Source organism: Topomyia yanbarensis, chromosome 2, assembly GCF_030247195.1.
Source record: "Topomyia yanbarensis strain Yona2022 chromosome 2, ASM3024719v1, whole genome shotgun sequence".
Taxonomy (NCBI): Eukaryota; Metazoa; Arthropoda; class Insecta; order Diptera; family Culicidae; genus Topomyia; species Topomyia yanbarensis.
In genome coordinates this window covers 411,345,099-411,369,033 of record NC_080671.1, presented here as the reverse complement: position 1 = coordinate 411,369,033, position 23,935 = coordinate 411,345,099, and the positions used below count along the sequence as shown (strand labels likewise).

Genomic DNA, 23,935 nt, shown 5'->3' with positions numbered 1-23,935 from the left:
GCGGCTGTATTTTTTCTGCCTACATTCTCATTTCTCTTTTGACGCTGCTGTCGTTCGCTATTGCAGGACGCCCAGCGCTGTACGGCAGTCTGTAAGCAAAGCAGTAACATGACAAAGAAATACTGCCCCCAGTACAGCCACCAGACGCGGGCGGTACAGCTTCTCTTTCCTTATTTTACACTTTTTAATATTTTTAATCTATTCAATATTTTTAATCAAAAACGACTACAATAAATGCGGTTCGTTTACGCCACGACCGGCATCATCGCTTTCGTGTGTGGGCCTCTCCCTGTGACTATGCAGAGAAAAATGTACAAAGCGAGAGAACAAACTTTACTACGCCACACTCTCACCGAGCAGTCGGAGTACAGCAGCAAAACAAAAATGTATTCTACTGCTCTACGGGAAAATGTACTCGGTATGGCTACCGTTCTGGCATGAGCTGTAGTGATGCGTCGCTGTAGCGGGCTGTACGGCTTGTGCAAATGTAAATATACCGAAAAAAATGTAGTTTACCAGTACCTTTGGCATCCCTGGTTGGACGACACAGGGTAGCGTCCCTCCACAGCCAGTGTAACGGACTTCTAGCTCAGCTACACTGGCTGTAAAAAACACAGCGCAGTGATCTGCTTCGCCAGCCGTTCAACAGGGAACTGAGCGTGTCTGGCCAAGTCCGTTCTTTAAATAGTCGATGTTAACGTCATTCATAGAAGCGTTGCGCGCTAGGTACACCAATCCGTCGTACAGGGCTTGGGAAGCGCTATCTTCTGTGTGTTAATGCGCGATATTTTGACAAGGTTGTATATTATTTAATTTTTTAATGCTATGATATCAAAAATCTTTGGGTTTATCTATTGGAATCTATTCTTAGAAGTATTTCGGGGCGATTTGTGCAAAAAATTTGAAAATTTATCGTGAGATGGCTGAATTATATGCGTTTAAAATTGGACCACTTTTCGTTTCATACCATTTTTGTAGAATTTGCAGAGTGCACCCCCATATCGAAAACAAAGACGTAATCCTACGTCAAAAATGTGGCAAATCAGGCTAATACAATAAAAACAAAAGCAAAAGATATAAAAAAGCAGCAAATAACAATACAGATTAAAATGTCTTCGGTAAATATCTGCCAATTTAGAAACTCCATAGCAGTTGAAATCGAAGTCAAGTCAGAAACTCCATAGTTGAAATCGAAATCCGCAAACACTTCGTTGAATGTGGCAGACATGAAGCGAATCGGATCATGACCACCATACAAGGAGTTCCTATGTTCCAATAGCAAAAAGCTTCGTTCACGGAACGGAGCACACGTTCCGGTGCATAGATGTGGAGTTGACCCAATAATTCCGGCGTATCTAACTTTCCAAGAAAAATCTTAGCGACGGGAACAGCTTGGGCAATTCTTGTTCTCGTTTCAAGCGTTGTAAACCATATAATCTGCAGAGGTCTTCGTATGGCGGAAGCTTAATAAGGTCCTACCACGGAGGCCATCTTAGTGCATAACGAGCGTATGTGTATGAATGTGTGTATGTATGTATGTATGTGTGTGTATGTGCGTGTGTATGTGACCAAAAATGTCACTCATTTTTCTCAGAGATGGCTGAACCGATTTTGACAAACTTAGTCTCAAATGAAAGGTGCGACGTTCCCATAGGCTGCTATTAAATTTCTAATGGATCCGACTTCCGGTTCCGGAATTACAGGGTGATGAGTACGAACACGCAGAAAATTTCGATTTTAATAAATTCTGCAATGAATGTATAAAGGTGAAAATTTTTCCAAAATATGACCACAACTGCTTCGAGTTGTAGTATTAGGTCACTAACATCCATTCAAAGTCTATTTGGCCACATTGGTCACCATCATCGGTTCCGGAAGCCCCGGCGGAAGTATCTAAATTCAGAATAACAGGTTTCTCGGAGATGGCTAGACCGATTCGACTAAACTTGATCTCAAATGAAAGGTATTGCGTCTCCGTAAATGGCTATTTAATTTCATCCTGATCCGACTTCCGGTTCCGGAGTTACAGGTTGTGGCGTGCGATCACATAGCAAATTGTGATTCAAACCGATACTCCGATGAAAGCAAGGTCACCGACGGCCAACCAAACTTTCGTTGACTACATTGACCACCATAGACGGTTCCGGAAGTGCCCGGGAAAAGCGGCCATCTTTCAAAATTTACGAACTCACATCAGTTTCCCGGAAATGGTTGGGCCGATTTTCACAAACTTAGTCCTAAATGATAGCTATAATATCCCCACAGATGTCTATAAAATTTCGTACGGATCGCTTCTATGGGTCCGGAAGTATAGACTAAATCGTCCGGTCACATATGAAATTCCCATATAAGCCGGAACTCTAATTTTTTTTTTCAAAGGGGGGACCTCATGAAATTTCAGAAATCGAATTCGTATTTTTGATGCCAAACATCTTTAAAGTGCATGAAACGTCGAGATTTTATGTTACCTCGAAAATTGTTTTTTTTATGAAAATCGACTTTTTGGGATTTCGCACCTTTTTTCAGTTCAATATTACCGTGGCTGTTTTTTCTTTTTCAAAATTTTAGAATTCGAATAATGATTTATTTTCCTGTGTATAGTTGTCATGTGATGTATAATAATAAAATGTAATATATGCATTTAAAAGTTTTTAATGAATGAAAACAACGCACACATTCTCGTGATTCATGATTGAGAAAGGCACAATTGCACCGCTAGGTGGATTAAAATAGGTTTTTGTATACAGGAAACATAATTGACCTTTTCCAGCTGGATAACAACACTGCCTAAAAGAATTGTTGAATAGAGTTGTGAACGGCTAAATTAATGCCTCCGCGCATTTCTTGAGAACACATGAAGGTATGCCGTGAAGACCAGGAGTGACTGAATAGTTGAGCTTGCTGATTGCTGCTATAACCTGACGATCTGTAACAGTGAAGCTTCTCAAAGGATAAATATTCAATGGAGTGTCTCTACAAGCGCGCGCAATTTGTGTGTATGTGTGTATGTATGTATGTGATGAAATAGTTTCGTTGAATGCACTTTTAAAGTGGGTGGCGGTCACACTTCTCCGCACTAGCACTCTACTCCTTCAAAAACATATCAGTAGGTAATCCGTTCTGCTTCCGCTTGGAGTTCAAGAATTTACAAAACTGCCGGGGAATATTGCGCAGCTTTGCTTGTTTTCGAATAGAGTAGCGTTTGTACAAAAAAAGGTTATAGGATCGATAATTATTACTCGCTAGCGCAAAATGATATTTGGCGACAGACAGTTCATAACTTCTACGGGAGGATGATTTACATCCAACACAGAAATAGATTCAGCAGGTTCGTGGATCTGACAGTCGGCTAGTGCTGCCTCATGCAATGTTATAAAGTCCAGGATACAACCGTAACTATTTTTAATGCTATTAATTTGTGTGAGGCAGTTGAAGCTGAATTCATCCAACAGCGCAGCGCAAGCGGTAGAAATGGAGGAGCGAAGTACATTAACTACTGGTGCGATATTGTCATGTGTGTCCCACCCAAATGAGGCCAGACTGATTGTAGTCTCCAAACAATAATGCGCAATCATTACTACCAAGGCAAGAAACAACAGCATCAATCGATCGGACATGATTGTTTGCACTGACTAGATCACTCTTACGATCTGGTAAAGTAAACTACATAAATTACATCGACGCTGACAAAACGATCAGGTAGCTTCAGTTTATCGAACAACTGTTCAAGCGAAACGTCAACAGGTGTTGCATCGACGAAAATATTAATTGCAGTGATTTCCGGCTGTTCACAAAACTGCGATCGTTTCTATACAAAGCTTCTTTAAAGGGTATAATTACACGAATTAATTGTTTTTGTTGGAGCAAAATTCCACATATCTCTAAAACTAGCATTTTGGAAGATTTTGGTTAGATGCATTTTGATTTGACATGATACTTAGAATTATATTCTGCAATAAAATTACAGTTTTGTAAGTCAATTAGTATGAAATTTAAAAACAAATATAAAATATTGCTAGAGAAACTTTTCAGCCGATAAGTTCTCCATAATACAATTACATTCAAAATGGTTCTTTTCTCTTTAGATTTTTGCTGAAAAAATATAAAAAATTAAAAAAATGTTTTTTTGCATTTTATATTTTCAACACAAATTTTGGTTTTTATGAAAATTGATATTTTTTTTCAGTGTAAATTTTTTTCGTACAGAAGTATTCATTCACTGTAACTCGTTCTCATATAGTTTTGCTGTATTAAATATAGTAATCAAAGAAAAAAATAAATTAGTGCACGTAGAAACTTCCATGCCCTTCTAAATTGAGTTAAAATAATGTTATTAACTGTGGAAAATGTTTAGTTTTCCATGACTATGAAACGTGTAACGTTCCATCGGAATCTAAGATGGTCGGTCACGATTTTGAAGATTTTTGGAAGAATCCTCGTGGAATTCCTCTATATTGAAATAAAAAATGCGTCTAGAATATTTGGACAGCCAAACCGAAATAAATAATTATCTTTATTTTGCCTGTAATGCCCCATATTAACTAATATACAAAGGGTGACAGTGCTAACTGCCACATATTAACGTACCTCCCTTGCAATTATAATCGACGAAAACATTTTCTTAACTTTACCTGAATATTTTGTTGATTGCCCCGAATCGCACCTTCAGCAACTGCGCAGCCAAAGTTGCTTGACTCACTAGCAAAAAATAGCAGCCAACTAATACCACAAAACTTAAGAACTTATAAAATGTCATCTCGAAACCTTCCAACATGTAACAAAACAAAGTCACCGCTGGTAAGCCTACAGTCACTGAAAGACCACTGATCAAAGCTACTGTCAATTGAAAGTGCTGCTTTTGGTGATCGATGTTAACGTTGAGTTCAAGTAAATCACTATCTATTTCGTGCAGCTTTCTCAGCGTAAAGGACACTTTATTCCGAGACACAGCTCCAAACACCATAGAGTAAACAATGATCAGGAACAGAATCACAGCATACAAATTCTCCGAGTGGCCGATTATGAGCGAATCGTGAAAAGTGTCCAACCTCAGAACAACGACATTTACGAAGGTGATGTACGAGTAAATCACAACAAATAGCACTATGTACATGAACAATTTCAATATCCTGGAGCTGGCTGGAGACTGAGACCAAGTGTCGCCATAGTTCAAACCGCAAACTTTCAACAGATTCCCGAAAGGTTTAACCGTTTCGTAGACGTTGGCTATCGCGAACCAACGCATATTACTGTCAAACTAGCTGCCGTTTGTTACACGCGGAATTCGATGTTTTTTCTGCGAGCTCGAGTATGTCACTGATTGCTGATAGTTGCACGGAACAAAGAAACAATGTTGGAGCAGCAGCTATTAAGGGGTTATGTACCTTTGAACTCGGTGAAATTCAGCGTTTTATCGTAATATTTTGAACAGAATATACATTTTATGTGATCATAAAAAACGTAAAAATTTACGGAGATTTAGTTTTCTGTAAAAATTATCAATAATTCAGTAACTTATCTTTGTTTGGAACACCGTTCGTTGAACATAACACATAAGAAGAAGTGAAAGAACTGCTGAAAAAATCGGCCTATTGGATGTGGAAATATCGTGCTAACAGCAAACATTTAAAAACTACGTTAGCTTTGTATAATTCACTATTTTTGATAGTTTCTTTACAAACTGATGAAAACATACACTAGTCGATACGCCTTAGCTGGTTTGTGTGATCGGTAAAAAAAATTAAAGATCGCAAAATTTATATTGGCAAGGTTGAAGGTATACGACACCTTAACAATAACGAGCGCATTAATAATGCACAGCTGAAACATGGTGACAACACACAATTTATTGGAATGGTCATGCTTGTTATATGAGCGTAAAATTACTTCAGTTATAGATGTGATTGGAATCGACATTTCAAATGTTAATTTGGTTTGACAAGATAAGATTTTGGTAAATAGGGATAGGGGAATAATGATCGTCTCTTCCAAATGAGAAAATTGGTTCATGATTATCGAAGTATATTTGTATTATGAAAATACACCGTGATTAGTCTACTATCCATCGTGTCATTATCTTTCTTTGCCACGCAATATATGCGTATAATTCCAAGTGTTTGAGAACTAGTTCGTAGTGCATGTGTCCTATACATACTCGTAATCAACCAAGAAATCACTGCTTATGAGTTCAATGTCCTTATTTTATTTGGAAACATACAATTTGCTAAACTGAATAACTGACTTTTTATGTTTCAGCATCGCAATCACCAACAGTTTCAGTTACCTGAACGTTTTGTTAATTGCTTCGAATCGCACCTTCAACAATTGCGCCATTACCGATGCTTGGCTCAGTATCACAAAATAACAAGTAACCAGTACAACGAAAGTTAAAAACTTATAAAATGTTTCCTCAAAACCTTCTACTATCATGTAACAAACCAAAGTCACTACTGGTAGCCCTACAGTCACTGAAACAACACTAAACATAACCGCCGTCAACTGAAAGTGCTGCCTTTGGTGATCGATTTGAACGCGGACTCTACGCAAATCACGATCTACTTCGTGTAACTTTCTCAGAACGATGGACACTTCGTTTCTAGACACAACTCCAAACACTACAGAGTAAACGATGATCAGGAACAGATACACGGCGTTCAAATTCTCGGTTTGACCAATTATAAGTGACTCGTGGTATGTGTCCAGCCTCAGAGCGACGACTGTCATAAAGGTAATGTACGAGTAAAACACAACGAATAGCACGATATGGAGTAGCGCGACCGATACCCGGCAGCTGGCTGGTGTCTGCGACCAAGAATTGCCATAGTCGAAACCGAAAAGTTTCAACAGATGCGTGAAAGGTTGAACCGTCTCGTAGATGTTGGATATTTCGTACCAACGCATCTCACTGTCGAATATGAGGACTTTTGTGGCAAAAAGAATTCGGTGCTTTTACTGCGGGCTCGAGAATCTCACTAACTTCTGATAGTTGCACCGAACAAAGCAACAATATGCGAGCACCGGCAATCATTAGAATTGAGTGCATTAATAATTCAACGATGGAATGCTGACAACACCTAGTTTACTGGGATGGTCGTGTTCGTGATGTGAACGGAAGAATTGCTTTCGTTACAGAGGTAATTAAAATCGCCATGTCATTATGTCCTCTCCTATGACATCCTTCCAAGGTGATTTTTCTAGCATCTGTGTGAAATAGGGCATTGCAAAAAAAATTTTTTTTTGAATTCTCAAAGGCCCCCCCTCTCATATTGTGACAAATGTCAAAGTAAGCTCAGATGCCAAATTTCACATCATTTGGACAATTTTAGACCCCCGCCCACATCGCTTGAAATTTTTTGAAATTGGTACTATGGGAAAATGTGGAGGAAAAATACATTAAATGCTTTAACTTTTGAAGTAGCAATCAGAAAATTACAATTTATACCTCTTTTGAAAGGAAATAATCTAAGTATTTGAATGGAGATATACTTGTTTCTTGAAAAATACGGGAAAGTGGGGCACTGGGTCATTTTGGACCCAAAATCCCCTATTTTTAATGATTTTTCTGCTCCGTGAGGCAAATCATACATATTTTGTAGTTTTTCTAATGTGAAAAAATCTCAGAAATCGAACGGAACCCTTTTGACCTTAGTTCGAATACGAGAAATTGGGGTTATAGGGCTTTTTGTCAGTCATATTAAATTTTATCATTTTCTCATGCATATATCTCTATTATTCTTCAATCAATTTTCATAAAATGTAACTTACTGAACGTGTAAAATTCTGAGGAATAAAACAAAAATAAAAACGTTAAAGGTAAAATTCAGAAACATCAAACTTTTTGATATTTACTCTAAAAATCTCATTTTTTTCATTATTTGTCCTAATACCTCAACTTCCCCTATTTTTCCAGGAATGAAACTTTTCTCATGTGATCCCTAAGCATATTTTACACTAAAAGTAGTAAATTAAATAAGAATTTTGTTGTTAAATAGAGTTAATATGTGCGATTTTATGATAAAAATGTGAAATCGACACTATATGTCAGATAATTTAATGTTCCTGAATTTTACCGGTAACGAATCTATTTTTGTTATAATCCTAAGGATTTTCCACGTTCAACAAGGTATAGTTTATGAAAATTGAGTGAAGAATAATGGAGATATATTCACGAGAAAATGATGAAGTTTAATATGAATGTCAAAAGGCCATTAAACCCCAACTTCTTGTATTCGGACAAAGGTCAAAAGGGTTCCGTTCGATTTCTGAGATTTTTTTACATTAGAAAAACTACAAAATATGTATGATTTGCATCACGGAGCAGAAAAATCATTAAAAATAGGGGATTTTGGGGCCAAAATGGCCCAGTACCCCATTCTCCATTCAAATACTTAGATTATTTCTTTCCAAAAGAGGTATAAATTTCAATTTTCTGATTGCTACTTCAAAAGTTATAGCATTTAATGTATTTTTCCTCCATATTTTCCCATAGTACCAATTTCAAAAAAATTCAAGCGAAGTGGGCGGGGGTCTAAAATTGTCCAAATGATGTGAAATTTGGCATCTGAGCTTACTTTGACATTTGTCACAATATGAGAGGGGGGGCCTTTGAGAATCCAAAAAAAAAATTTTTTGCAATGCCCTAGTGTGAAATCAATATTTGGCTGCCACTACATGTTGTAAATCAAGGAAAACAACTATTTTAAGGCCGTATGGTTACAAAACTAGCCCAAAATAATATGATCGAAGTAGGTGCCCAGCCTCATTTACCTAGGGGGACCCGGGGCTATTAAGGGGTAATTCGGATTCCTCGATTTCCCAATCGTAAGACTATCTGACTGTCGCACATATTCGTGGAACCGCTATTCTAAAACATTAATTTTGACAGCAGAATCTAATTCTTTAGGAGGAGATACAACGTGTTTCATTTTTTTGCCATCCTCAAAACAAAAATAACTATGATGGTAAAACCATGATTAAAGCAACAAATAAAAGTGACAAAAATAACTGGTATATATTTTAGAAAGTTTGAGTCTCCTATTCTATGGATGATTTTTGTTTGGGTGAAAACACAGATATTTTCAAGACGCTCATCACTTTTGTGCGAAAAGAGAGTACGGGACTATTCGGACCCCCTATTCCATCAACCACCATTCAACGGCTTGCTTGTGGCTTAAGGAGTCTCTTCAATAAATGTTTCAGAGGTAATTCCTAATTCCATTGTAAAAAAATGACCGTCTGAATTGCCCCGTAGGGAGATAAGAATTACCGCTTGATTGTAAAAGGATGGAAAACGTAGAGTTTTGAAAATCATCGTATAGCATTGCCATGGAGTGGTGCAAATCAACTTTTATGGCACCAAAATGTAGCTTAAGTTTCAAACTAACAATTAGGACCTTTGACTGATAAATTTATTCACATCTATCCGCCTAAAGAGAGGCAATTTACGACGAAAGCTTGGTTTTAACATTACTTAAGGCTTGAATTTGTGTCACATGTTGTTATTTGCAATGAAGTCTGGGTTAAACTTCTCAAAGATACCAGTACACGGCACCATGGGCCACAAATCGATTTTTTTGGTCGAAAATCCAGAACTTATAAACCGTTAGTGTGAGACTTCCGGTGTCTTTGGAACAAATTATCTACAAGAAGTGCCCTTCATTTAGGGGAAAACAAAATTAGGGTGTCTCTCTCAATTTTTGAAATAAAAAAATATCCTGAATGGAAAAAGGTAGGAGAACACAACCTTCTATAGAAATATAGAGAAATAAATTCAGAGTAACTTTGTTGAAAATGTCGAAATTCTATCTTCAACGGTTTTTATTTTTATTTCCCTTGTTTCGTTTAGGGTGACTCTTAAAAAATCAGTTTTTTTAATATAAAATCTTTGACGATGATTTCTCGTGAATGTTGACTTCGGACACCAGTTAGCTTTTACAAATGCGCACATTTCTTCTTCAGGTACTAAATCATTAACTTTTACAGAAACAGAGTTATTGACGATTTTATGCTCGAAAGTCGACATTTTCTAAGGTAAATAACTCCGAAGGTGGCAAAAAGTGACAATCAATGTTATGACCATCTGGTAGTATTTTAAAAACTCTACAAAATAAGGGGCACATGGTTTGTCCTAGCGACTCTTCACGTGAAATGGTTGCTTGTAAACTACCTCTGTTATAGAGAATGAATGCGGTATTCATCTAAATTAAAATATAGTCGCCGTTCTTTTATACATACATATCCGGAACTCTGTCCGATGCAAATAAAATTTGATAATACTCATTGGAGATGTGTCTCGTTCAAACCGAAGATTATGCAAATCGTTTCCGCATTTTGTTTGTAACAATGATGAGAATTCTTGTCAGACATTTTAAACTTGTTTCGTGGAGACAAATTGCACATAAAACATGTGATTTTCGGACTACGGTTTAAAAAATGAATATTTGGAGTGTTTGGCATACGTTTTATTCGAATGGCAAATAAAGAATTATTATCAACATATTACAATATTTTGAAAGCTCAGGTTTACGGTATAGGAAGCACCCATTGTTTAGCATTCATGATTTGGTTGTTAATTATTTATTAATTAATTATTGTCTTCGAATTAATAAATTTTCGTACAGACTGAAATACTATACTAACTTAAACCTATTTTCAATTTGAACATTTCTCTACTTAAGTTGAAGTCAAAATGATGAAAAACGCTATTGAAGAGCTGACAGCAAACATCTACCGGGTTATTCTGGTCGTACTGCGTGCGATGAGTAGAGCGCCGAAAGAAGTCCATTCTCCGCAGAGACCTACCGGGAACGTTGAAGTCCAGCTTAGCGAGAAGCAGAGGGCAGTCAATGTTGTCAGCGAGAAGATCGAACACAAAAAGTCGCTGCAGAAAAACTCTCCTGTTTCGTAGCGTAGGCAGGTTGATAAGAGCACAACGATACTTATACGGTGGTAGTTCCAATCGATTTCGCCAGGGAAGCCGTCGAAGGGCATACCGGACGAAGCTCTTTTGCACCCGTTCTATGCGATTAATGTGTACGGTGTGATACGGGGCCCAAACGATAACTCCATACTCTAGAATGCTGCGTACCAGACTGATGTACAGTGCCTTCAGGCAGTAGACGTCGTTGAAATCTTGGGTGTTTCGTTTGATGAGTCCTAGTACTGCATAGGCTTTAGCAGTTACTGCATTGAAGTGTTCGATGAAACGTAGCTTACGGTCAAGTATAACACCAAGGTCCTTGATTGATGAAACTCGTTTTACTGGGGCAGCGCTCACTGCATACTCAAACTTAATTGGCGAGAGTATTCGTGTGAATGTGATTATGTTGCATTTCTGAATGTTTATAGTCATTCCGTTTCTATCACACCAACTCTTGATCCTATCTATGTCCATCTGAAGTGCACAACAATCTACCAGAGTTGTTATGATGCGATAAATTTTCAGATCATCTGCGTACACGTTGTCAATTCGCTGCAAATGTCATTCACAAAGAGCACGAAGAGAAGAGGTCCAAGGTGACTCCCTTGAGGTACACCCGATGTGATGTCGAATGGGTCTGAAAGTACAGTTCCAAGTCGCACAGATGCACTGCGGTTTGTAAGGTACGAGAAGATCCAATTGGTCAGCCAGTCCGGAAATCCGATTCGCGTCAACTTTTCAACAGCTAGCTGGTGAGGAAGGCGATCGAAGGCTTTGGAGAAATCTACATACACTGCATCAATTTGTTGTCGTTTCTCTAATTTATCATTCAGCGTTGACACATAGCTCATTAAGTTCGTCGTTGTTGAGCGCTTTCTAACAAACCCATGCTGATCTGTAGTGATGATGTGTTTTACTGTAGGGTAAAGAATATCTAACAGCATACTTTCAAAAACTTTTGGGAGGCAGCTCAGGATTGAAATTCCCCTGTAATTTATGACGTCATGGACGTTACCGGCTTTATGAATTAGTGTTATTAAAGCCTCCTTCCACTTGGCGGGAAAAATACTTTCACCGAGAGAGCGATTGAAAAGCATTTGGTTGTCTTTTATTAATCGTATCCTCTGTTTCAGCTCTCTGCTATTTGTCCTAATAGTTTCCCAAAATGCTATTTCTAACCTTGGTTTTAACCCAAGCTGAGGAAATTAACAATAAAAAATTTCACGTGAACATACGTTGGAAGACAAGCTGTTCAGCTCTCATTATATAGTATTTTGTAGTATTATCAAACGGATATGAGATTGACAATCTCCTTCGTAATTATTTTCCTTACACGTCAAACAAACTTTACCAATTTTATGATTATAAATTGCTCATTTGCAGAAGTTATTCCAGGTGTCAAAATTGGGTACTTTTTTGTTTCTAATACTTTTCATAGATTTCGATGAGACTATGCCAATGGGTATATTGAGACCAATAATAAGTGACTAATAATGGGATCATTTTGAATTACTTCAAGCGAGATAACCTACACATTAAAAATCGTTTCGAAACCTGCACATTATCGGCTCCGAAAAAAACGAATTTCGGTATCTTTACGCAATTCGTTGTAAGTGTTCTACAAGAAATAATGGGTAAAACGTATCCAGGTTGACGTACAACCTCTTCACCCATTAAGTGAGTTATTTCACTTTTATTCAAATTTCTACGCATTAATGGGTACTTTGTTTTAGCAGTGTAGAAATTGTTGAAACGTACACTGAGAAACAAAAATATGCATAGTTAGCATACTTGCTTTTCCCGTCTCTTTTCTTCTGCACTGATTTTTATGCATTTTCATGCATATACTTCTAGTAAGCATTCAATGAGTGGATAGACCGAATATGTCCAATGCATAAAATTTACAGCAGAAGAAACGAGAGGCAGATAGAAAAGTATGCTATCGATGCATAAACAAAATTTCTGCGTGTAGAAAAAAATATTGCTGCTGAAAAATAATATCTCGTTTATAAAATTGGTAATAAATTGGTCTCTAAAGAAAAAACATGTTTTAATCCACCTAGAGGTGCAATTGTGCCTTTCTCATTTCTACAAACTATGATTTAATAGCGGGTTCGTACAATATAACATTATGGAAATGTCTTTCATTCTTATTACACTGGGTAAGTATATATAAGAGCACCTTTTTGCATTCATCGCGGTATCGGTTTGAATCGGAGTTTTCTATGTGATCGCACTCCATAACTCGTAACTCCGGAGCCGGAAGTCGGATGGAGATGGAATTTAATATCAGTTTCCGGGGACGCAACACCTTTCATTTGAGACTAAGTTGATCAAATCGGTCGAGCCATTTTCGAGAAACCAATATAACCGTTATTCTGAATTTGGATGCTTCCGGATCCGTCGATGGTGGCCAGTGTGGCTAAAGAGACTTTGCATGACTGTTGATGACCTAGATCTACAAATTCAACAGTTGTGTTTACATTTTGGAAAAAAAATTCACCTTTTTACATTCATCGCAGAATTCGTTAGAATCGGGATTTGCTGCGTGATCGTACGTATCACCCTGTAATTCAGGAACCAGAACTCGGATCCACACAAAATTCAACAGCAGCTGATGGACCTTTCATTTAAAATTAAGTTTGTCAAAATCGGTTCAGAAAATTTCGAGAAACCGATGTGGACAAATCAACAAATTTTGTTTTGTAACCATACACTTCAACTCGTAATCCGGAACATGATGTCGGTTGAAAATGAAATTCAATAGCAACCTATTGGAATATTATACCTTTTATTTGAATCTTAGTTTATAAAAATCGGTTCAGCCATCTCCGAGTAACCGATGTGGACATTTTGTTAACAAATCCGCACATACACACACATACATACATACATACATACATACATACATACATACATACATACATATACACATACATACACACAGATATTTTGCGATCTCGGCGAACTGAGTCGAATGTTATATGAGACTCGGCCCTCCGGGCCTCGATTAGAAAGTCGGTCTTTGGAGCAATTGCATAACCTTTCTATATGAGAAAGGCAAAAGAATAATATTTAATTAGCTTAATCTGCATGAGTTTAATGTTATCTTCATGTGATTATATTTTGAAATGTTGGTGGAATGGGTTAGAAAGTGAAGGTAATGGGGGGTTAGTAGAGTGGGAGTAATCCTTCTTTGGGAGTAATCGGAGAAATCCTTCATCTTATTTCGGTATACGGGGTGGATGAAGGAAATGCGGGTGGTCCAAGGGGAGGGGAGTGATGAAGGAAGGAGGTGTACGGGCAAGGCGGGGGGAGGGGCGGCGACGGAATATTCAACTGCATATTTTGCCTTCCATTTGAGACTTGGTTTGAGAAACCGATGTGACTTAAATTGTAGAATATGCCCGGAATTCCGGACTTCCGGAATCGTCGATAGTGGACAATATATTCAAAGAATGTTTGATTGGCAATCAGTTATCTAGATCTGAGATTAGAAGTAATTTGGTGACCATTTCAATAGTTTTTAGCCTCTGAGGTATTACGATTGTACCGATTTATATGGGAAATTCCAGTGTATCCTTACTTACACCCCTGTAACTCCGGAAGCAACAGTCACAACCGAATGAAATTCAGCAGCAGTCAATGGTATTACTGTATCTTTCATTTGAAATCAAGTTTGTAAAAATCGGAAGAGAATTCGTTGGGGAATGGGTATGATATTAGCTTAGGAACTTGGCGGGTTCCCCGGGGGCGTCATGAACCGTCATAGGTGGCCAATGTGGTCAAAGCTGCTTTGATTGATCATTAGTGATCTAGACCCACAAACTAGAGTAATGTTACATCAATTTTAATATGTTTTACATCATTTGAACATCATGGTGGTACCAGTTTATATGGGAATTTGCTGTGTGACCGCACTCTTCAACCCGTAACTCCGGAACCGGAAGTCGGATCAACTAAAAATTCAATAGCAGCTTATGGGAGCGTTATACCTTTCAGATGAAACTAAGTTTGCGAAAATCGGTTCAGCCATCTCTGAGAAAATTGTGTGAGTTTAAATGACACACACACATACACACACACAGACATTTGCCGATCCCGACGAACTGAACCGAATGGTGTATGACACTCGGCCCTTCGGGCCTCGGTTGAAAAGTCGATTTTTACAGTGATTGCATAGCCTTTCTTTATATGAGAAAGGCAAAAATGGTACTTTTCAGAAGAAAATTTTAATTTTTTTGGGAAATTCACTTCAAAACTATTTTACTGAAAAAATATTTTTTTAAGAGTCACGCCAAACCAAATAAAGGAAATCGCCGTAAAATAAAAGCCACTGGCAATAGTTTAGGAATTGTCAATAAAATTACCCACACATGATTACTTTTTAATTTTCTGAAGGGCTTTATACTTCAATTTTTATTGCTGTTATTTTTATTTCAAAAATGTTGAGACAACCCTATTTTTTACACCGAAACAAAAATTGTGAAGAAATTCATTTGAAGACACTGAATGTCTAGTACTTACGAGATATAAGAACTGGATCTTCAACAAAAAATCGACTTTGGACCCTTGGACAGAGGTAGTTTATACGCAACCATTTCACGTAAAGAGTTGCTAGTAATAATAAATAAAACCATATAACTCTCCGAGCTCTCGATCGAAGCAGTTCGTTTTCTGGTGCTGTGCATAAAGTGAACAAGAATAAATTGTCAGTGAAGGTCAACCATTGTTCGAGGCAGTCTTTGTTCGCCGGTGCCCAGGCTGGTGAAGTGAATACCAGAATAGCCGGAATCGCCGCTATATAAGCTAAGTATTTTTTTTTTCTTTCATTTCCCTTTCCTCGATCGGTCTCTACTTCTGCCCTTTCCCCTGAATATAAGTTTCATCTCTCGTTTACACCACGTGTTATCCTCGTGCCTAAATGGCCGAGGGCGAAGTAACATTGGATGGGAATGATATTCCCATGGATTTACCGGATAAACCCGAAATTACTCCCTCCCCTGATTCCCCCAGTCCTCCCCGTATTAAAACATACCCAGCCAGTTCAAATGGACCCTGGGTGGTGTATTTCCGGCCCAACACGAAATCGCCAAATATTCTAGAGATTTCACTGGAGCTGACTGCTAACTACCCGTCCGTAGCTCAGATAACACGTGTTCGAGCTAATAAGATACGCGTTATAGTAAATGACCTCGACCAGGCAAACCAGATTGCTCGCAGCGAGCGTTCTACGAAGCAATTCAAAGTGTATGTGCCTTGTAGGGTTGTGGAGATCGATGGGGTCGTCGCCGAACCGGGTCTAAAGTGCGAAGACCTGTTGAAGTACGGGGTTGGCTGCTTTAAGGACCCTTCACTTCAAAAGGTGAAGATTCTGGAATGCAAGCAATTGCAAAAACAGAAGATGATAAGACAACTTATTCTCCGTCAGACTCGATTCGGGTGACTTTCACCGGGTCTGCTCTTCCCAACTATGTCCTCCTGGATAAGGTTCGCCTACCTGTTCGCCTGTTTGTACCGCGGGTAATGAACTGCAGCAATTGCAAGCAACTGGGTCACACAGCCACTTATTGTGGCAATAAAAAACGGTGCGGCAATTCGAGGGAGAGCATGAGGATGACGCTTGCGGTGAAGAAACTGAGAAGTGTATTTACTGCGGGGGCCTTCCGCATGATCTTAAATCATGCCCCGCGTACAAACAGCGCGGGGATAAAATTAAGCGCTCCCTTAAGGAACGCTCGAAGCGCTCTTATGCAGAAATTCTTAAGAATGCTTCGCCATCTGTCCCTTCCGAAAATTCCTTTGCTCTTTTGGCTGGCGTTGAGCAAGAATCTGACGACCCACAAGAGGGAACATCTTTGGTTAACTCAGGGGAATCCAGGAAGAGGAGAAATCTAGCCTCCCCTACATTGCCTCGTAAGAGTGCCAAGGTGTCGTCCACTCATAGTGCGCCATCTACAACCAATAAATCCAACGGAAGTGATGCACTACAGCCGCAGCAATTTGCTCCAGGACTTGGAAATATTAATTCTAACAAGGAGTACCTACCACTTCCAGGGACACCAAAAACCCCAAGTGTCCCTTTTTTCAAACAGATACTCAGTCCAGTAACGGACTAATGAAATTTTCTGACATAGTGGACTTAATTTTCACAGCTTTCAATGTTACTGATCCTCTTAAAAGCCTTCTGATACGTTTTCTACCTATGGTGCAAACATTTTTGAAGCAGTTGACTACTAAATGGCCCCTCCTTGCAGCGATCGTATCCTTCGATGGCTAAGTCGTCGAACGAGGTCACCGATTCGATCACTGTTCTACAGTGGAACAGCAGAAGTATCCTCCCGAAAATCGATTCCTTTAAATTTTTACTAAATAGTTTAAAATGTGATGCTTTCGCATTATGTGAAACTTGGTTAACTTCCGATATAAATCTCAACTTCCACGACTTTAATATAATTCGTCTGGATCGAAAAAACCCCTATGGAGGAGTACTTTTGGGGATCAAAAAGTGCTATTCTTTCAACCGAATTAACCTCCCTTCAACACCAGGCATTGAAATTGTCGCTTGTCAAGTTTTAATCAAAGGTAAAGACCTTTGCATTGCTACCATCTACATTCCTCCTAGAGCCTCGGTAGGGCACCGAACGCTTTGTAATATCACGGAATCCTTACCGGCACCGCGGCTAGTTCTGGGAGACTTTAACTCGCACGGTATGGTATGGGGTTGTCTTCATGATGATAATAATCCAAGATCTTTGCGACAATTTCAACATGACCATCTTGAACACGGGAGAAATGACGCGGATTCCTACACCACCAGCACGCGCAAGCGCGTTGAATTTATCGCTTTGCTCGACATCGCTACAGTTAGATTGCATGTAGAAGGTGATCCCTGATCCCCACGGTAGCGATCATTTGCCTATCGTGATTTCAATTGCTAACGGTTCAAGACCATCGAAAACAATCAATGCCTCGTATGACCTCACACGGAACATTGATTGGAAGAGTTAGGCGACCGCGATATCCGTTAAAATCGAATCCACTCAAGAACTTCCTCCGGAGGAAGAGTACGGGTTTTTGGCTGGCTTGATTCTCGACAGTGCGAATCAAGCTCAGACTAAACCAGTACCGGGCGCGAATACCCAAGGACAGTCTCCCACACTGTCGTGGGACAAAAAGTGCTCGGAGTTGTACGCGGAAAAGTCCACTGCATATAAGGCCTTCCGGGAAGACGGGTTACCCGCTAGCTATCAACAGTACGCGTCGTTAGAAAGGCGAATGAAGAGTCTAATGAAAGCCAAAAAACGCAGCTATTGGCGCCGGTTCGTCGACGGGTTAACGAGAGAAACAGCGATGAGCACTCTTTGGGGTACGGCATGACGTATGCGTTACCGAAACAGTACCAACGAGAACGTAGAATATTCAAACCGCTGGATATTCGCTTTCGCCAAGAAGATCTGTCCGGACTCTGTCCCGGTACAGAAAACGCACCACGCCGCGTCTCCTCACGATACCGTGAACGAAACACCGTTTTCGATGGTGGAATTCTCACTTGCTCTCTTGTCATGTAACAATAACGCCCCAGGGTTAGACAGAATCAAATTCAATTTGCTGAAGAATCTGCCTGACACGGCAAAAAGACGCTTGTTGAACTTATTTAACAAGTTTCTTGAGGGTAACATTGTCCCTCATGACTGGAGGCAAGTGAAGGTCATCGTCATTCAAAAACCAGGAAAACCAGCCTCCGACCACAACTCGTATCGACCGATTACAATGCTGTCCTGTATTCGGAAGTTGTTCGAGAAAATGATCCTGTTTCGGCTCGACAACTGGGTCGAAGCAAATGGCTTACTGTCAGATACACAATTTGGCTTCCGCAAAGGCAAAGGGACGAACGATTGCCTTGCGTTGCTTTCTACAGAAATCCAAATGGCCTATGCTAACAAAGAGCAGATGGAATCAGTCTTCTTGGATATAAGCGGGCTTTTGATTCAGTTTCTATCAACGTTCTGTCAGAGAAGCTGCACCAGCATAGTCTTTCACTTATTTTAAATAAATTTTATAAAAACCTGTTGTCTGAAAAGCACATGCACTTTTCGCATGGCGATTTAACAACATTGCGATTTAGCTACATGGGTCTTCCCCAGGGCTGATGTCTAAGTCCCCTACTCTACATTTTTTATGTGAATGACATTGACGATTGTCTTGCCAATTCATGCACGCTAAGGCAACTTGCAGACGACGGGGTGGTCTCTGTTATAGGGCCCAAAGCTGCCGATTTGCAAGGACCATTACAAAATACCTTGGACAATTTGTCTGCTTGGGCTCTTCAGCTGGGTATCGAGTTCTCCACGGAGAAAACTGAATTGGTTCTAGGAAGCGTGAGCCGGCGCAACTCCATCTTCTATTAATGGGTGCAACGATCAATCAGGTTTTCACATTTAAATATCTCGGGGTCTGGTTCGACTCTAAAGGTACCTGCGAACATACACTTCATCAAACTGGAAAGAATCCAATATCGTTGCTTGCGTATTGCCTTAGGTGGCATGCACTCGTCCCATACGATGAGTCTCGAAGTGCTGGCGGGCGTTCTACCGCTGAAAAATCGATTATGGGAATTCTCATATCGATTGCTCATTCGATGCGATATCTTGAACCCGCTGGTGATTGAAAACTGAGAGAGGCTCGTCGAGCTTAATTCTCAAACCCGTTTTATGTCCTTGTACTTCGACTACATGGCACAGAGCATCAATTCTTCTTCATATAATCCCGACCGTGTACCTTTCTTTGATACTTCTGATTCAACTGTATTCTTCGACACATCCATGCAGGAAGAGACCCGTGGAATCCCAGATCATATACGCCCACAAGTGATCCTTAATATATTTTATAATAAATTCCGAGAAGTCGACTACGACAAAATGTTTTACACCGACGAATCAAATCTCGATGGGTCCACTGGCTTCGGTATCTTCAATTGTAATGTCACCGCTTCATTCAAGGCCGATGATCCTGCTTCAGTTTACGCCGCCGAATTAGCTGCTATTCACTATGCCCTTGGGATCATCGACATTTTGCCCACAGATCACTACTTCATCATTTCGGACAGTCTCAGCTCTATCAAGGCTCATCGTACGGTTAAGCCTCAAAAGCAATTCCCGTATTTTCTGGGGAAGATACGGGAGTCTCTGCGCAAGTTATCTGAAAAATCTTACCAGATTACCTTTGTTTGGGTCCCCTCTCATTGCTCTATCTCGGGTAATGAAAAGGCCGACTCTTTAGCAAAGGTGGGCGCATTAGAAGGTGTGGGGGTGTGTGATAATTCCAAATTAAGACAGCAAACCGGATCTTTTGTTACGGAATGCTTCAACTGCAAACAGTGAAATTTTAATATTTGCATGTTTTCATGATTGGTTTAATTACAATTATTTGGTGTTACCAGCTTAACAAATGGTAGGGTTGACTCAGTATTCGTGAATTTAGTCTGTAAGTCTGGATAAATTGTGCACATGTTTTAGCTCTAAGTAAGAATTTTAGGTTAAGTTAGAATACTCACAATAGTTTTAAGTAGTATTAAGCTCAAACCACTAATTTAAGTTTTATGCCACCTAAGAATAGGTTAAACTGCACTGCAAATTTAGTTTTAAATTAATTTTTAAATAGTTAGATAAAGTATTCTGTAAATTAAAGAGAAAATAATCGTCCTCCTTCTATCTACTGCTGCTGTGTTTTTCCAAGTGACAGTTTTCTGCCTTCCGTTTCATCAACGCCGCACAGATTCAGGTAGGGCTGAAATGATCGCGCCGCTGTGTGTTGGTAGCAGCGCTGCAACGAGGGGCTTCGCCGTCACAGAAGGTGACATCTACGAAAGACCAATTTGCTTCAAGGAATTTTTCAGTATTTGTCATCAGTTGGCAAACCTCGTGGAGCAATGGAGAACTTGGACGATGGCTACATTCGATTATCCCAAAGGTATCAACGAAGCCTTGGTTCAGGGAGATGGATGTGGGTCGAGATTTCATACGTGTAGTGTCCCGGATTATGTCCAACCACTACACATTGGATGCGCATTTGCGGCGTATTGGGCTCACAGAGAGTAGTCGGTGCGCTTGTAATGAAGGTTATCACGATATCGATCACGTTGTCTGGGTATGCGCCGGGTATTGTGACGCCAGGTCTCAGTTAAAGAATTCCCTTCGGGCCCGAGGTAGACCACCCTATGTCCCAGTTCGGGATATGCTGGCAAATCGAGATCTCCCCTATATATCCCTTATTTACATTTTTATAAAAACGATAAACATCCCAGTTTAGCCCCTCTCTCTTATTTCTCGTTTCCAGAAGCTCCCTGTCCTTCCTTGTCGATCCGACCAGTGCCAGAGTGCCACAATGCGACCGCCATCGCCCTGCATAGAAGGAAGCCGAAGCGAGAGCGACGCGATGGTCTGATAACATCCCCGCGGGTCTGAAGAATACCACCCGCCAACCCGGTACTCGACGATTTACTAACAAGGCACTGTGTCGCTGATCTCCCGTTTGCCCGAAAGTTACAACTTCTGCTGTTCTCTCCATGTCATCATATACGCCTTCTCTCCCCTGTCCTTGATACAACTGCTGCTACACCGATGATGGAAATAGGCCCTCCTTTGAATATCTTAACCAAGCATAAGTGTCCTTAAAAAAATAATAAATTAGTATTCTGTATTCCTAGTTTTAAGATAGCTGTTAATTTTATTCTTCATTACAACTATTGTCCCCCATCTTGTAAATAGAATTGTATCCCTAGTTTTAAGATATCTGTGAAATTTCTCATAAATATTTGTTCCCCCTTTTATATACCAAACTATTTTCCTAGTTTTAAGATAACTGTAAAATATTTCGAAAAAAACTTTTTCTTCCCTTTTAAATATCAAACTGGATTCCTTGCTTTAAAATTTTTCATAAAAGAAATCTTTTGCCCCCACTCTTGTATATAGAACTGTATTTGTAGTCTTAAGATAGCTGTAGAATTCTTCCTCTCAATATAAAAAAATATTTGAACATTGTAACCTCCTAGTTTTAAGTATTTAAAATGTAAAAAAACAAAAGAATTTGGCACCGCCAAGCTAACGCATTTGTGCCTATCAAATAAACGAACTGAATAATAAAAAAGAAGACTATAGTCAAGGTAAAAGGTTATCATACCGAGAAAAAGCGAATTGATTCTGAATTTCTGATTCTGATTAGCAAAATTTATGGCTTTTTTTATTTGTTACACTTCGAGTTCCGGACACTGTATAGAAATTTTATCTAAATTGGAAGTCGTCATTTTGGTTTTAAGATGGCTTCAGACATCAATTTCCGTCATCCACTCATCAATCACGAGCTCACTGGCATGGGTAGACATTAGCATGATCGCGAATTGAGCTCACTAATCTCCTCCCTTCACTCTATCGAAACTCTCTTTTAACCCCCACCGTGTCAAAAACGTATGAATTCAGCTTCCGCAAACCACGCGGGGTCGGATGCGTCTCCATGTTCCATTGGTTGTAGGCCAGCGCATGCGTGAGGAGGACGAACGACTTGTCGTTTTAGGTGATATAAAATAAGTATATTGAGGTAATATAAAAAAAAAGTAATTTTGAAATTGATAAAAAACTCTTTTTCTCTGTACTTGACTAAAACGATGGTTCAATATTATTAAAGTTCTTGTGTATTAGAATATATGGAGTCAGATATGGGTCTTCGGCGCAAATTATTCTCACCTGGTCTGCGAAGGGTTAAAAAACTTTAACATGAAGAGTTCAAGAAAATTGGAAATGTTTCAGTCCAGTAAATTCTCTACTGTCACGATTATAGGATGATTTTTTTTTCCATATAGGCATTAAGTAATTATTGCGACAAAAACAAAACGTTTTAGAAACTTTCTTAAAACAATCAATTCTCCTCTGCTTCACCATACATTGATTTAGCACGCGCTGCCTTTAAAAATCAAAAGAATTCTTTTGTCATTGCACCGTTAGTAAAATCCTCACCTAAACGCTTCATTGATCGCTCCGAATCGCACCCTCAACAACTGTGCTGCCAACGTAGCCTGATTTAGCGTCACCAAATAACAGCAAGATGATACCACAAAACTTACAACGCTATAAAAAGTCACCTCGAATCCATCGAGTAGCATATAATAGATCCGGTAGCCAAGGATAGCCATCGCAAAAGTAACAAAAATCACACTTAAAATAAATACCGTCAAAAGAAGATGCTGTCTTTGATGATCGATTCTGATCTGGACACAAAGCAGATCTCGGTCTACTTCGTGCAACATCCGCAGAACGGTAGACACTTCGTTCCGGGAAACATAGCCAAACACCACGGAGTAAACAACGACCAGGCACAGTACCACGGCAAACACATTCTCCGTGTGGCCTACAATAAGCGACTCGTAGTAAGTGTCTAGCCTTAGAATTACGATAGTTACAAAGGTAATGTAAGAGTAAAACACTATAAACAGCACTATGTATAGTAGCGAGTTCCATATCCTTCGGCTGGCCGGTATCTTCGACCAGGAGTTGTCACAGTTTAAACCACAAACTTTCAACAGATACGTGAAGGGTCGAACCGTTTCGTAGATGCTGGATATAGTGAACCAACGCATAGTGTACTGTTGAATAGTGCCACCGTTTAGCGAAAATCGATGTTTAATCAGCGAATACGCGAATTATACTGACTGCTGCGAATAGTAGTGCGGAGTGGAGAACAATATGGTAACCCCGCTAATTGATATTTACGACCGATGCGGAACAGTCAGTTTATATGGGTGTGCGAAATGAATGGTGGCAAAAAAAAATTGATTTTCTTTCGGAAAACAGTTTTTTATCGGTGAACTATCATTTTACTTGTGGGGTGTGTTTATTTGGCAGCTCGAAGCCTCTTATGTACCACGCAACAAGGTAATCGATCTAAATATGAATTATTCATTTTAGTCAAATCGAAACTTCGAACCGAGAACCACACTTTTCATCCTACAATCTAAGCGAATAC

The 23,935-nt window shown here is 39.4% G+C and overlaps 2 protein-coding genes across 5 annotated transcripts in view; both read right to left on the bottom strand.

The window, feature by feature from the left end:
• Nucleotides 1–5,407, bottom strand: part of LOC131685071 (putative gustatory receptor 2a) — a 210,766-nt gene extending 205,359 nt beyond the window's left edge. For all 4 annotated transcript variants that reach the window (XM_058968492.1, XM_058968488.1, XM_058968491.1 and 1 more), the window contains exon 1: nucleotides 4,632–5,407. In XM_058968492.1, the coding sequence (XP_058824475.1) occupies nucleotides 4,632–5,245 (614 nt within the window). In that variant the 5' untranslated portion in view covers nucleotides 5,246–5,407. The remainder of the gene's footprint in view (nucleotides 1–4,631) is intronic.
• Nucleotides 5,408–18,394: 12,987 nt separating this feature from the next.
• On the bottom strand, nucleotides 18,395–23,549 carry LOC131680891 (uncharacterized; the record flags this gene model as incomplete). Its single annotated transcript, XM_058961607.1, has 2 exons — nucleotides 23,142–23,549; nucleotides 18,395–18,439 (listed from the first exon to the last, which is right to left on the bottom strand). Coding segments are annotated over exons 1-2 (453 nt in total), but the record flags the coding sequence as incomplete, so codon positions are not given.
• Nucleotides 23,550–23,935: the final 386 nt, after the last annotated feature.